A 13,277-nucleotide genomic window follows, 5' to 3' on the forward strand; every position below is an offset into this window, starting at 1 on the left:
TGCGAGGACCCTAATTAAAATATTGATGCACACTTTATTTAGCAAAATCAGTTTAAATTACAACTATCCTGTATGAGAAATAAACTGAGATTTAGGCAATTTGTGTCGGTACTGGTTTTTCAGCAGATCTTAACTAATGGAATACTGTCTCGTGCTAAAATATTCATACTCCTGAAAACTTTTTTACGACTACAAACTTCAATGCATTTTCTTCTGTTTCTTATATGACAGAACAATACAAAAATACAGATAATTGTGAAATGGAAGAAAAAAAAGACACTTTCAAAATGGTTTACAAAAAGGAATCTAAAATTGTGTCATACATTTATATGAGTCCACCAATGAGTAATGTAATGAGTAATGTAATCTCCATATAAATATGACTGTTTTGTGATTATCTCATAGATTTGTTGGAGGACATTAGTGCACTGCCATGACGCATAACCACTGTTGAAAAAGAACAATTTAGACAAATTACTAATGCAGAACTACAGGCCCATCTCAAGCTTCCCCTTTATCAGTAATATTATTGAAAAAGCTGAGTTTCTTACCAATGACCAGCTGCTTTGACGTTTTCCAGCCACGTTTCCGTGCTCACCACAGTACAGAGACCGCCTTATCAAGGTGTTTAATGACATCCATATAAATGCAGACAGTGTCCGAAATGAACTTCCTGATTCACCGGTCAAGTTGGCTGGTAGATGTAAAAATCAACCGGCCAGGCATATTTTTTACTGGCCAAAATATTAATCCTCACCAGACCTCTCAATTTTTACCAAAAATTAAGAGTGAGATTATGTTAATTAGGTGTGTGTGTGTGTGTGGGGGGGGGGGGGGGGCGTGGTTGGGGGCGTGGCTGACTGGACCCTGGAAGTGAAATCTTTGTTTCCTACCTTTGATAGGAAAATATTTGGTTTATTATAAAAGGCACAATATGAATTATCAGATTCACATCCAGGCAATAAGAAAACACTACAGATTATCATTATTCTATCCATGTTGGTCTTATTAGTGAATGAGGCAGAGTTTCATCAAGCCTATACCATCCAACATGTTTCCCTCAGCTGCCACACTTATAGCACGCAGGGGTTCATGCTGTGTCTTTACGCATGATCCAGCTGCTGGATAAAATGTGGGGAAAATGCATAAATAAAGACTGTAAAGGGCTCCTTTAGAGGGGAGAGAAGGAAAAATGGGTCTGAGCTAAAGCCCCTGATGTCACAAGTTCCTTAAAATGACCCTTAAAAGTGCGCACCTAAATTATATGTAACGTAATTTTGCGCACCTGAATTCAAGTGCAAGGAACCACGCCCACCGAAGCACTGCTGGTTCTGTGTCGTTAAAAACAAAAGAGCATGAAATACATATGAAATATGAGATGACATGTTTCATGATTTGGCGCTATATAAATAAAATTGAATTGAATTGAATACAGCTACTGACTCTACTATTGATTTCAATTGGGACATTTTGCTACGAGTGGAAGGACATTAAACGTAGTGATTCATGTTTTGAAGGCTGGCCCCTGATAAAAGCACCTGTCTCCGAGAGGGCGGGGGGGCAGTAAGAGCGGTGAAGCACAGAGACACAGCACACGTAGTTAAACAAATGCAGAATAAATAAGAACGAAACTTATAAACTGACTAATTGCCGTTTTAGAATACATCTGGTTAGCAGATCTGTTTTCTGATCCAGCGTGCAGCCATGACTGTTTCTGAATAAAGGCTTCATCTGGGAGCCGCTCTCCCCCCTTGCCTCGGAAAGCAGAGTTTGGAATGAGCTCTGGATGGACAGAGCTGTCAACGGGTCATCCGCAGCCCAGATGGGTTTTGTAATTTATTTGGTACAAACATTTACTCGCTATGTGGGAGCTAGCCCTCTGAAATTCACTCGGCAAACGGGAAATTTACTCGCATTTGGCGACTGGCGAGTGTTAATTTCGGACCCTGAATGCAGACTGTGGAAGAACCACACTGCTGATATTATTGGACCTCAGTGCAGCATTTGATACTGTTGATCACTCCATTCTGTTAGAACGCCTGGAAAACTGGCTCGGTCTTCCTGGAACAGCACTCGACTGGTTTAAATCCTATTTAAAGGACAGGAACTTTTATGTGTCAGTAGGTAACTTTACATCAGAGATGACAAAACTCACATGTGGGGTTCCCCAAGGGCCCATCCTGGGTCCCCTCCTATTCAATATCTACATGTTCCCTCTAGCTGAGATCATAAAAAAACAACATCAGTTACCATAACTATGCAGACGACACACAGCTCTACATCACCATATCACCAGGTGACTATTAACCCATTCAGGTGCTTAGTAAAAGCTAGTGTTATAATGCTATAAAAGTTAGTGCACAGGTCAGCTGATCAGGCAGAAAATTAGTGTGTAGTGATGGACTTGAACCCCCAAAAGCCTTCTATTACCTGATGAACATTTCCAGGATTAAAATACTAATGTCTCAGCAGGATCTGGAAAAACTAATCCATGTTTATGTTTATGTTTAGTAGAATTGATTATTTCAACGGTATTTTCACAGGTCTGCCTAAAAAGTCAATCGGACAACTGCAGCTGATCCAGAATGCTGCTGCCCAAGTTCTCACCAAGACTAAGTAGAAACATCACCCCAGTTCTAAAGTCCTTACACTGGCTCTCTGTATCTCAGAGAATAGACTTCAAAATACTTCTAGTTAGTCGATAAATCACCGAATGGCTTAGCACCTAAATACATCACAGACTTGTTATCAGTGTGGCCACTAAGGTCTTCTGGCTCCAGCCTACTCTGCATACCCAGAACCAGAACCAAACCTGGAGAACCAGCATTCAGTTCCTATGCTCCACTTATCTGGAACAAACTTCCAGAAAACTGTAAAAGCGCAGAAAGCCTGAGTTCTTTTAAATCAAGATTAAAAACACATTTGTTTAGGATTGCCTTTGAATGTTCTAGGTAAACTGTTTACTGAAACATCATTAGTTCAACTTTGTAGTCCAACTGTTTGTGATATTTCCTTTTAAAATGTGCTACATTTCATTCCAACTGTTTTTTTACTTGCTTTTATTCTGTTTTCATATTCTAATGTTTTAATCATGTAAAGCATTTTGCATTGTCCTTGTACTAAAAAGTGCTATACAAATAAAATTGCCTTGCCTTGCCATAACACTGACAGTGGAGGGAATGAGGAGAGTCTTTAATATTGAAATAACAAAGAAAACTTGCAAATGCATCACAGGGAGAACAGGACATGGAGCACATGCAGGGAAACAGAAGGAATCAGTAATGAGCGATGAAAACCATTGAGCTTGGATACTGAGGTAAGGGTGGAGAATGGCATATGTTTATGGTAAGTTTAATCAGGGGGATGTATAACAGCTGCAGACGAGCGTAAAACAAGGAGACTGAGTGAAAGTGAATAATTAAAGGAAACTGCAGACCACAAGTAAAAAAATAACACTGAGTTAAAAGAATACACTAAAATACACCAAGAACAGAATGCAAGAGATAACTAAGAAACTAAATACAAAGGAGTGAACTTATGTGGTAATACCTTAAAGACATTTATGAGCAACAGAGAATTAACTGAAAATCGCAGCACCTTTTAAACACAGATAAAAAATAAAACAAAGAAAACCAACACAAATGAAAATCAAACATTCCAGGATCATGACAGGGCACCACACATATCTGGCCTGTATGGAAGAGTGGCAGCAAGAATGCTTTGCTGAAAGTAAGTTTCATCTTGTTCACAAAAATTTACTTTTTGACCTATGTGTGAAATGCTGTGTTTAGATAGACTAACAATACACATCATAATAAAATATAATCGCCATTAGCCTTTGTGTCTCATCATGTTTCGGGGTGGTTTTCTTCCATGGGATCAGAAAAGCTGATCAGAGTTGATGAGATGCCGTTTTGGGCAACAATTTGTTTCACCTGTGGTTGTGTTTATAAATAAAGTTACTATGGTATGGTCAACTCAAAGAAAGAAATATAAAGCGTTTTTCATACCTGTAAATAAAAGCTTTTACATTTCCCACCCTTTTAATAGCAGATGGTCACTGAGGGATGTGAACCAGCGCATTGAAAAGTGAATAACTGTGGTGTTTTTTTTATTTCTCACCACATGTCGATGTGCGTGGAGTATTCTGTAGAGCCTAGGAGCACATCGGGGGGCCGATACCAAAGAGTAACCACTTCATTGGAATAGGTCTTTGTGGGGACGGATTTGGCCCTCGCCAGACCTGGAGAGCATGGAGTTGGAAAAGTTAGATTCCATTTTAGTTGTCTTCCATTTTTGTTCAGCAGGACCCATATCCCCTTTCTGTGTCATCTGACTTTTTTAGCCAATGACATGGTGGAGCAGTTCATCAATCATGTCATTGGTGTTTAGTTGAAGCTATTAAAAATAGTCAGAGACACTGGTGGGCTTATCGACCTGCTTCCAACTGAGAAAATCAAGAGAGAGGGGTATGGTTGCTAGGAAACATGAAGAAAAATCAGAAGAAAAATCAGCATTTAAGACCTCGGCGTGGTGATAAAACTGAATACATGCAGAAGCATTTACTACAACTAGGAGGCCCTTTCATGTATCCCATTTGTTTTGTGAATGTGTGTGTATTTCCTACCAAAATCTGCCAGTTTCAGCTCGCCCTTGTCATTGATGAGAAGGTTCTGAGGCTTTAGGTCTCTGTGGAGGATTTTTCTTTTGTGGCAGTAGGAAAGACCACGAAGCAGCTGGAACATGAAGATCTACAGGAGGGAAACAATGCAGTTCATAAAGAAAAGATGCTACACAGGTTCAAAAGGAAATACAGATTTTCCAAAACAGTGTTTACCATATTTACTGACCGTCTAATATTCAACATCATTTGTGGGACATTCTCTTATTTCAAGTCATTATTTTTAAATATCTAGTTAGCAAAAATATTAATTTTTGTCTCACTTTTTTACATTTTCCACTTCATGACAACATAGTTCAATGCATTTGTTGCATTTTCAGGAAATAAAGGGACACAGCAGTCCATGATAATTAAAGGTATTAAACATGGATTTCAGTAAGCCAACATTTATGAATAAAAATATTTTTTCTTAATGTTCTGATGCAATATTCTAATGTTAAAGGTCATGTTACCATTATCTGTAAGCATAAAATCCTCATAGTTAATAGAAAAAACTCTTAGCAACACCTCTTTGTATGTAATAAGATAAGATTGATCTCACATTGGAGAAATTCACTTGTCAAATATATATAAAATGTTTCACTCACCGAATTTGGTTACTAATTTATTAACTGGGTCTGTATATGACACAGGTTCTGCCTATGTAACAAAAGAAAACTTTATCTGGGTTTGTTTTTCTATGAAATTATGTCTTCAGGAAGCCAGTCTCATTTACAGTATATAATACATTAAATACATTCAATAGAACAAGCAGACATGCAAACCCAAAGGAACTTTTCTCCTTATCTTCTTTAATTAGTGTCAAGATTTGAGAAAAATGGAGATAGGTTTTGGATCCAAAAGGTATTTATGACAAAACTAGGGCGATCTAATTAAACAAGCAAAACAAAGAATAAGAGAGGACTGACAGGTATCATGTCATATAAACACAAAATTACCAAAAAACGCAATAAGTATAAATATATAAAGGGGTGTAAGAAGAGTTTGTTTACTGAAGTAGCTAACAACCAGAACACAATGGCAGTGGGGGGGGGGGGGGGGGGGGGGGGGGCGTGCATGGGGGGTTGTAAGACCCCCTGAAAAGGGCAATAACCCCCGGGCATCATTGATGACAATAGATTTGTATTTTCTGGTTCATTGTTTATGTGATCCAAAGTCAGATCAAACCGGGCTTTCATGCCTGACTTGTGTGCTCTCATGTCTATCAAACAGGCCATGGATCTGCGTCATACATTTGGTAGAAAAAAAATCATTCCCACAGACCTTTGGCTCCTTTATCATGCAATCTGATTGGTCGAATTACAAACTGTGCATTACTCGGGCCACAGGCACTAGCTACAAGCCACTGCTTTATTATACCTACCCACTCCACCATAACCTGACAATGAGTTCAAAAACAAATAAAAAGCCGGAAAAAATGGTTATTTACACAAACGCAGCACTGCAGCTGCACGATTACGTGCGGTCGCGAACAGGCATGCATGGACTGACGGTCCAGGGCTGTCAGCCTGCCGCTTTCGTTACTCAAACAGGGCTGCATTAAAAGGACACAGCTCAACTGAGCAGCTGCGGAGCCATGAGCGGAGCCTGGTGCATATGTGCGCACATGTGGAAGAGGTAGCGTTACTCAGTCTGAAGTTAGCAGTGAAACCTGAATGCTGATCCCGAATGGGCTGATTGTAAATTACGACCAATGAGTTAGAAAAATTATGAAAAATTTCATTATGATTACAAAATGACGATAAAATCTCTTGACTCTTATATTCAACCAGCAAGAAGTAAGGTGGAGGTTTACTCTAATACGCATCAGCAGGATCCTCTGAAGAAGAGAGTAGAGGGACTTTCACGCGATATACAGGCAGACCCAAAAGCTCTGGGTATGATAAAAAACAACAGCAACCCTCTCTGAGAGCTTCTAGCTTTGCATCAAGATGTAAAAATTATATGGTACTTGGTCCGGTGAAAATCAAAGCATTTATTCCTGGAGTTACTGAAAACATAAAAAAGGTAATTTAGATCATCATATTACTTTTCATTCTTACAGCCGGTCCAATTCTCTGCTGACAGAGAAAGGTTTTGTGCAATAAACTGAAAATACAGCACATCTACACAATAATTTCAAAAGTCAGCCTCCCTCTTCTCTACCACATTTTCTGTCCTGATTCAAAATATACAGCTCTGGGTTGTTTAAAGGTGCAGTAATAACAACAAATGAACTGTAGCAATTTATCACAAATGCAAAGAACTATCACAGATTAGTTAATTTCTTTATTTTTCTGAACAATATGTGAAATATTATCAAAGCAAATAAAATAAATAGTTTTATCCTAAATAAAACATGTATACCCTTTTATTTATGCAGTATAAGTAACTAAAATATTAATACTGATAAGACAAAAGGTGAGGGTCCAAAGAAGGTTCAAGATGATGTTCTATGTTATATTTTCCACTCCATTCCAGTTTTTTTGTAGTTTGTTTCAACTTTGTTTGAGCTTTTTGTTTTATTGAATCATTAAAAGCAGTTAGCAGTCAGTAGCATGCATTTAAAAATTTTTCCCCCATTATAGCCTGGGATCAGTAAATCCTTCATATTTGTATTGCTATGATTTGCTGTGTCAAATTTATTGGACCCTCCTATAAAAACTCTGCACCCCCCTTTGTTTCTTAAAGATTCAGAGATTCCCCCACTCGTATCCTCCACTCATGATTCTCTGGTGTTCTAGCCACAACATTCAATTCTTCACAAGAAACCCAAGTGCAAAACTTCTAGGAAGTCTTCATGGAGCCCTCCTTATGCACGGCGCATCAGTGTAGTTACTATGGCCACTTTAAATTTCTGACCAATCACATAACAGCTGTGGGCCACCACACAACTAAAGGTCAGGATGATGGCTCAAAAACAAGCTGCTAGAACTCCCAAAACCGAGCTGCAAGAAAAGAATACACATCGCCTTGGTTCCTTCAGCTCTGTGAGAGAAGACAACCTTCCCTGTCCTTGTAGAGATTTCAAAGACCTTAATACTAATGTGGTGTAAAAAACAATATTTTATTTTTAAACTGTATGTGCACTTTAAAGTAAAGAACTAAAAACATTCCAAGGAAGTGTTGTTCCTTTTTGAAGGACCAGAATCCTAAAATAAGACATTTGTTGCAAACAGTAATTCCATTCCATTCCAAGCAAACTGTGAGTGACTTTCAGCCACTGGGCAGCGCAATATTCCTGGAAAGGGGATGCTTTTATTTATTTATTTTCCAAAGGGATTGAAACGGAATACAGAGACCATCAGGGGCATCCTGTGAGCATGGAGAGCATGCCACGATGAAGAATATATTTGTGGTGTTTAAAGCAGGGTGCACTGAGTGATGCTTTGTACTGACATATTGTGATGAAAATTAAGGACAACTAAAAGGGTTGACACTAGCCCAAGTGATGAACCTCATCAAAATGGTGTTGTTTACAAGCTCACCAATCCAAATCTGGATTTGTTCCTGAGAAAGAGGTGGCAAGAATATTTTGACATTAAAAAACATTTAGGATGTTTATTTAGCTTTGTAAACCACATCCTACAATATGTGATTTATTGATGGGTCTCACCTTGACGTTATGCATACTCATGAGATTTCCACAGTTGTCCAAGTAATGCTTAAGGTCTCTGTCCTGCAAGACACAATAACTCATTGTTGCATTGAACTTCCTTTAGGATGATTGGCCTTTAAAACTGTACTAATCTTCTGCTACTGATGCACTCACCAGATACTCAAACACCAAAGTGAGGCAGCGGTCCGTGTGGATGATGTCGTGCAACGTGACGATGTTGGCGTGTTTGAGGTTCTTCAGCAGAGACACTGGTTAAAGAGGGGAAGCAGACAAGAAGAGTAGGATTCCAGTAACATTATAACAGTTCATTATTAAATAAACTGATTACTCATAATTAGGTGTAGGGATTAAGATAAACTTGTCTAATATGACAAGCAAATCTGCTGTGGAGATGTCACATCAAACTTTTTAATTGACTAAAAAATTATTAGAGGTAGATATACGAATAAACAGTAAAAATATTTTTTTCCCTTAGTTTTTCAAAAGAAATCTGTCTACGGTGTCACGTAAGTGTCCTTTTTGGTTACACTTGCAAGTTTCAGACTAAAATACATTTTAAAATCTGGCAGAGATAACCTGAATGATAAGGTTTCAAATCAGGCTTCATTTATTAAGGGAAAGAAATTGCAATCAAGCTTTTTCTTCTACTTTAAATTAGCCTTTTTCATCACTTTGGAGGAATTCTGGCCTCAGGCCCAGTCTTCTCTGCAGACCTGTTTTAATTAATCAAAACAGGCAGAAACTGCCTGTTTAAGTTCACGCCAGACTTGATTAAGTCACTTGAGAGCTTCCAGTTTTTGCTTTGGATCTACATATTGCTGCATAACCCCAGTGGACTTAGGCTCAGTGTGGCAAACTGTCAATTGGAAATTCTCCTTCAGGATTTTATGGTTAAAAACTAGAATTCATGGTGTTGTCCACTATAGCAAATCGTTCAGACTGGAAGAAATAATGTAGCTACGAAGTGTTATACTACCGCCACAATGTTTGACATTGTGACGTACATTGTATAAAATGTCATGGACAATGCAGATGACTGTGCACTGTGGCTCTACGCTCTTTCATGAAGAGTGAATGCTGCTTGTCAAGACTTGATGCAATCTACTGGGTTTTCCTTAGATAGGAAACTTCTTGTCCGATCTGTATGATTTGATTGAATTTTGATTTTGTAAAATACCTTAAGATGACATGCTGTGGATTGGCGCTATATAAATAAAATTGAATTGAAAAAATGCTGTGCCAGATTTAAGCTGGGCCTTTGTGTTCTTTTTGGTCAGCAGTGATTGTTGCCTTAGCCCCCCCACCCCCCCCCCCCCCCCACCCACCCCAATCCCATTCTGCTAAGGCTCTATCTAACTGTTGCATAAGATAAACTGACCTTACCTGAGGCGGGTGAGGCCTACAGTGAGTTATATATCGCTTGTAACTTGTGATCATTTTACAACGTTCACTCTCCGATCGTGTAATGTAATGACTTCAAAGTCAGGGACAGTTTATATATATATTTAAAGGAACAATAAGTAATAATAACACCTAGTGGGTAAGCTAGAAACAACACATACACAATGCCTTTCACGGAGACCCGCCATTTATCAAACGGTCCTGCAGCTGTAAAACTCCACTGATATTTTACTTTCACAGGATAGGTATATGATGTTGTATTCTGTTCCATTTGTGGTCCACTTTTCTTTCTGGCTTTCATGTTAGCAGGCTGCTGCTCTTTTACCAAAAGAAAACACCAGATGCTGCACTCTGTTTTGGGAACCCTGGGAACTTTCAAGTTACTGGCCCAGGAACCAGGAAGTAAACATTGGCTACACTGAACCGAAGTTATTCCGGACCGGACCGCAGCTCTGGGTTTGAAAGGAGAAAAACGTGACAAAGATATTGTTGATGGAGAGGAGCGATTGTTTATAGGGACTGTTACTTCCATCCCAAGTGCCAAATGAGAATGATTTGGGTTGAGTTTACAGTAGATATATCACTTATTGCTCCTTTAATTAATAAAACCTGAGAAGCTTTACCCAAAGGAACATAAACAACATACCAGAAGGAGCGAGTCATTTCCAAAGAGGCTGTTTATGATCCACAGGGTTGGGTTTTGTATTTCTCTTGAGAACCTAAATGATTTTGAACCCCCAAATGTTATTTCTGGCTTTTATCCCCTTTTTGCTGATGATATAAAATTCAAATGAGCTTGAAACCATCTCTCCTTAATCTCCATCCCAAAGTTGTCAAAATCCCCAGGTTTCTTGTGTTTTGATTTTAGACTAGTTTAGTGTCCTGGAACCCACTTTCTTCAGTTTAAGCGTTTGCTTATTTTTGCTTTTGTATATTAGCTAGAGATTCAGTTCTTAGTTCTTTCTATAATAATTTTATATCATGTTCTGTTAGATTTCTTCCTGTGCTTCCTCCCCCCATCTGGCCTATCTATATCCTCCCTCTCTGGTCATCCCCGCTCATTTGCTGGTTCCTCTGTTGTTCTGTCACCAGTTCATTCCTCTGCTCTGTGGAGTTCATGCACAGAGGACCCAACCTGTTTCTCCGCACCGGCAATGTCTAACTCCTGTGCCGCCTCAGTTTTTGTAAGTTTCATTTTTATTCATGAAATCACTTATCTCCATAATGCTCTGTGCCTGGGTCTTCTTAACCCCATCATGACAAACGTTTCTGGAAATGGAAATGGTATCACCTCCCCAACAGGGACTTTTTTTCTGGTAAACATGTATCAGATAGAGTGGAAAATCTCTGATTGGTAAAACTCTGTGATGGTGTTGACAGGGCCTGAAACAGAATTTTCTGATCTTTATGGGGTGTCAAACATTAGATGTTTGTGCTCTTCTACCTTCTCTGATAGCAGTGCAAGGTGCTCCCTCCTCATGCTCCAAGCGAATCTCCTTCAGCGCCACTAGGTTCTCCGTTAGTTTGCTTCTTCCTTTAAAGACTGTAGCATATGTGCCCTAGAAACGCAAATTTAGACAACATAGCAGGTAATATCAGGTGATAAAATACTACCATTAGTGACTGGATCAAAACACCTTTGAATGACAACAACAGTGGCATCAGACTGTTGAGGTAATGGAAGTGCTGAGTTTGAGTGTGACTTTTTCTGCTATTATGCTGCATGCCAGTGTGTATCACATAAAATCACGATGGTGTTGTATTTTGTGGATGCAATTTGAGAAACTGTAAAAAGCTTAATGTAACATTAACACTTTTACAAGAAACTGAAGGCAGTATGACAATCCATATTGTGGCTGATATTTTACAACCAGTGGGATTTACCCACAACTGATCTAAGTGATATGTGGACTTCTTTGCTGGTACCAGTTTGAAAGTCTACACAGCAGCAAGGAATTAAATAATTTTATACTGAATCACTTGAATGGCAGAAAGTATGTAATTTTTTCCTCTCCAGAGTGACTAAACATTGACATTTACAGGATTGGAATGTGTTCACTCTCTCTGTCTGTTTAATTTCATCATCCTTTACAGTAGAGTACCAATGTATGATGTGTATAATTAATTCTGACTGACTGAATCAGGTTAGAAGCCATGACCACTAGGACCAACAAAAGCAACATCAATTAGGTTTTAATCCTCTCTCTCAAACCAGATAGCTTAGAAAATATTGTCTTCATCTTTAAAAGCAAATGATGAAGATAAATGAAGATAAAAGTAGCTAATAAACAAATAAATGAGGGTATTCGCTAATGCATGAGTAAATTATTGCTTGTAGGATACAGGCAGGACTTCAATGAGAAAACCCTCTTTGCTTTGATTTCACATGCCGTAATTTGTCTCATTTAAATAGTGTGGTGTTTAGGATCCATAAGTAATTAACATGTAAGGTATATTTAAATCATACAGAACACTATCTGTAAATTGTATAAAATCTGTACTGCGGTTTGCCTTTTGCAAACCGCAGTGCAAACTGTAAAATGTCAGGTTGTTGTGACATAAATTAAAACAAGACCATGACAGGTCATTTCAAGTTGTTTTCCGTCTGCAGTGTGAAGTTTATCCTGTATTATTCAACTGAAAAAATAAGTGGTTTGTGAGAGTAAGAAAATAATTAATAAAATACATTGCCCCCAATGGCTTTATAAGTGAGCACAGCCTTAAACTGATACTGTACTTTACTGAACCATATTATGGTTCAATTCCGTCTTTCATTCTTCTTCAGGTTATACCTGACATCAGTCAGAGAATCTAATTCTCCTGCTGTATCAGTAGGACTTTGAGATTTGCTTTCGCTTTGTATCTGTCAGGGTAAGGTGCATCAAAATCAATGCTGTTGAATATATTGTAGGTACCATGGCAAGGTACACAGGGCCATCTATAATTGGGGAAAATATGGAACAAGAGTCAAATTTTACAAAAACAACAATTTCTCTACATTTGATAAAAATGGAAGCGTCACACTGAGTCCAAGCAGATCCAAAACCAACAGAAAAAAAATTATGTTTTGGGATGGCCTGAGTCAGAACCGAATTGGACAAAAAAATTCTACCAAAGAACACTTAAGCTAGTGTATATATAATGTTTTTGCAACTTTTTAAAATGTATAAATTTTTCCTCAAAGTGATTTGTTCTTTCGTTGAATAGTACAGCATAAATATCTTACTGCACGTGAAAAAATTATTTATCATGGACTCACCTTTTCAAATCACAGAAACCTGCCATTGGAACAGTTGTGAGTTGACTTTTAGTTTCTTACAAACAAAACAATAAATGTTGCATCAAACTGGACAAAAGCTCTGAAAAGAATACAAAACCGACGGTGACGTACCTCGCCTAGTTTGCCAAGCTTCACATATGTTTCCAGTTTCCCAAATCCTATGTCAGACTAAAGGCAAAAAAGAAAGCAGACAGTTTATTCTCCCGACACTTACTGATGTGATTCTGTACTCATAAGCAGTGAGTTAATGTTTTGTTAATTTTACTATGTTTTAAAGATTACTTAGTTGCTCTGTCCAAGACAAATACTTATTTGAC

The 13,277-nt window shown here is 38.3% G+C and overlaps 1 protein-coding gene across 5 annotated transcripts in view; it reads right to left on the reverse strand.

The window, feature by feature from the left end:
- Nucleotides 1-13,277, reverse strand: part of cdk18 (cyclin dependent kinase 18) — a 117,856-nt gene that overhangs the window by 28,969 nt on the left and 75,610 nt on the right. For all 5 annotated transcript variants that reach the window (XR_004930583.1, XR_004930585.1, XR_004930584.1 and 2 more), the window contains exons 5-10: nt 13,072-13,128; nt 11,125-11,239; nt 8,433-8,527; nt 8,277-8,339; nt 4,628-4,751; nt 4,123-4,243 (exon numbers count right to left, since the gene is read on the reverse strand). Coding sequence is in view for 2 of the 5 variants with exons in the window: in XM_036134657.1 (XP_035990550.1) it covers nt 4,123-4,243; nt 4,628-4,751; nt 8,277-8,339; nt 8,433-8,527; nt 11,125-11,239; nt 13,072-13,128 (575 nt within the window). In the remaining 3 variants the exon portion in view is untranslated. The remainder of the gene's footprint in view (nt 1-4,122; nt 4,244-4,627; nt 4,752-8,276; nt 8,340-8,432; nt 8,528-11,124; nt 11,240-13,071; nt 13,129-13,277) is intronic.

This window comes from Fundulus heteroclitus, unplaced genomic scaffold (genome assembly GCF_011125445.2).
Source record: "Fundulus heteroclitus isolate FHET01 unplaced genomic scaffold, MU-UCD_Fhet_4.1 scaffold_88, whole genome shotgun sequence".
Taxonomy (NCBI): Eukaryota; Metazoa; Chordata; class Actinopteri; order Cyprinodontiformes; family Fundulidae; genus Fundulus; species Fundulus heteroclitus.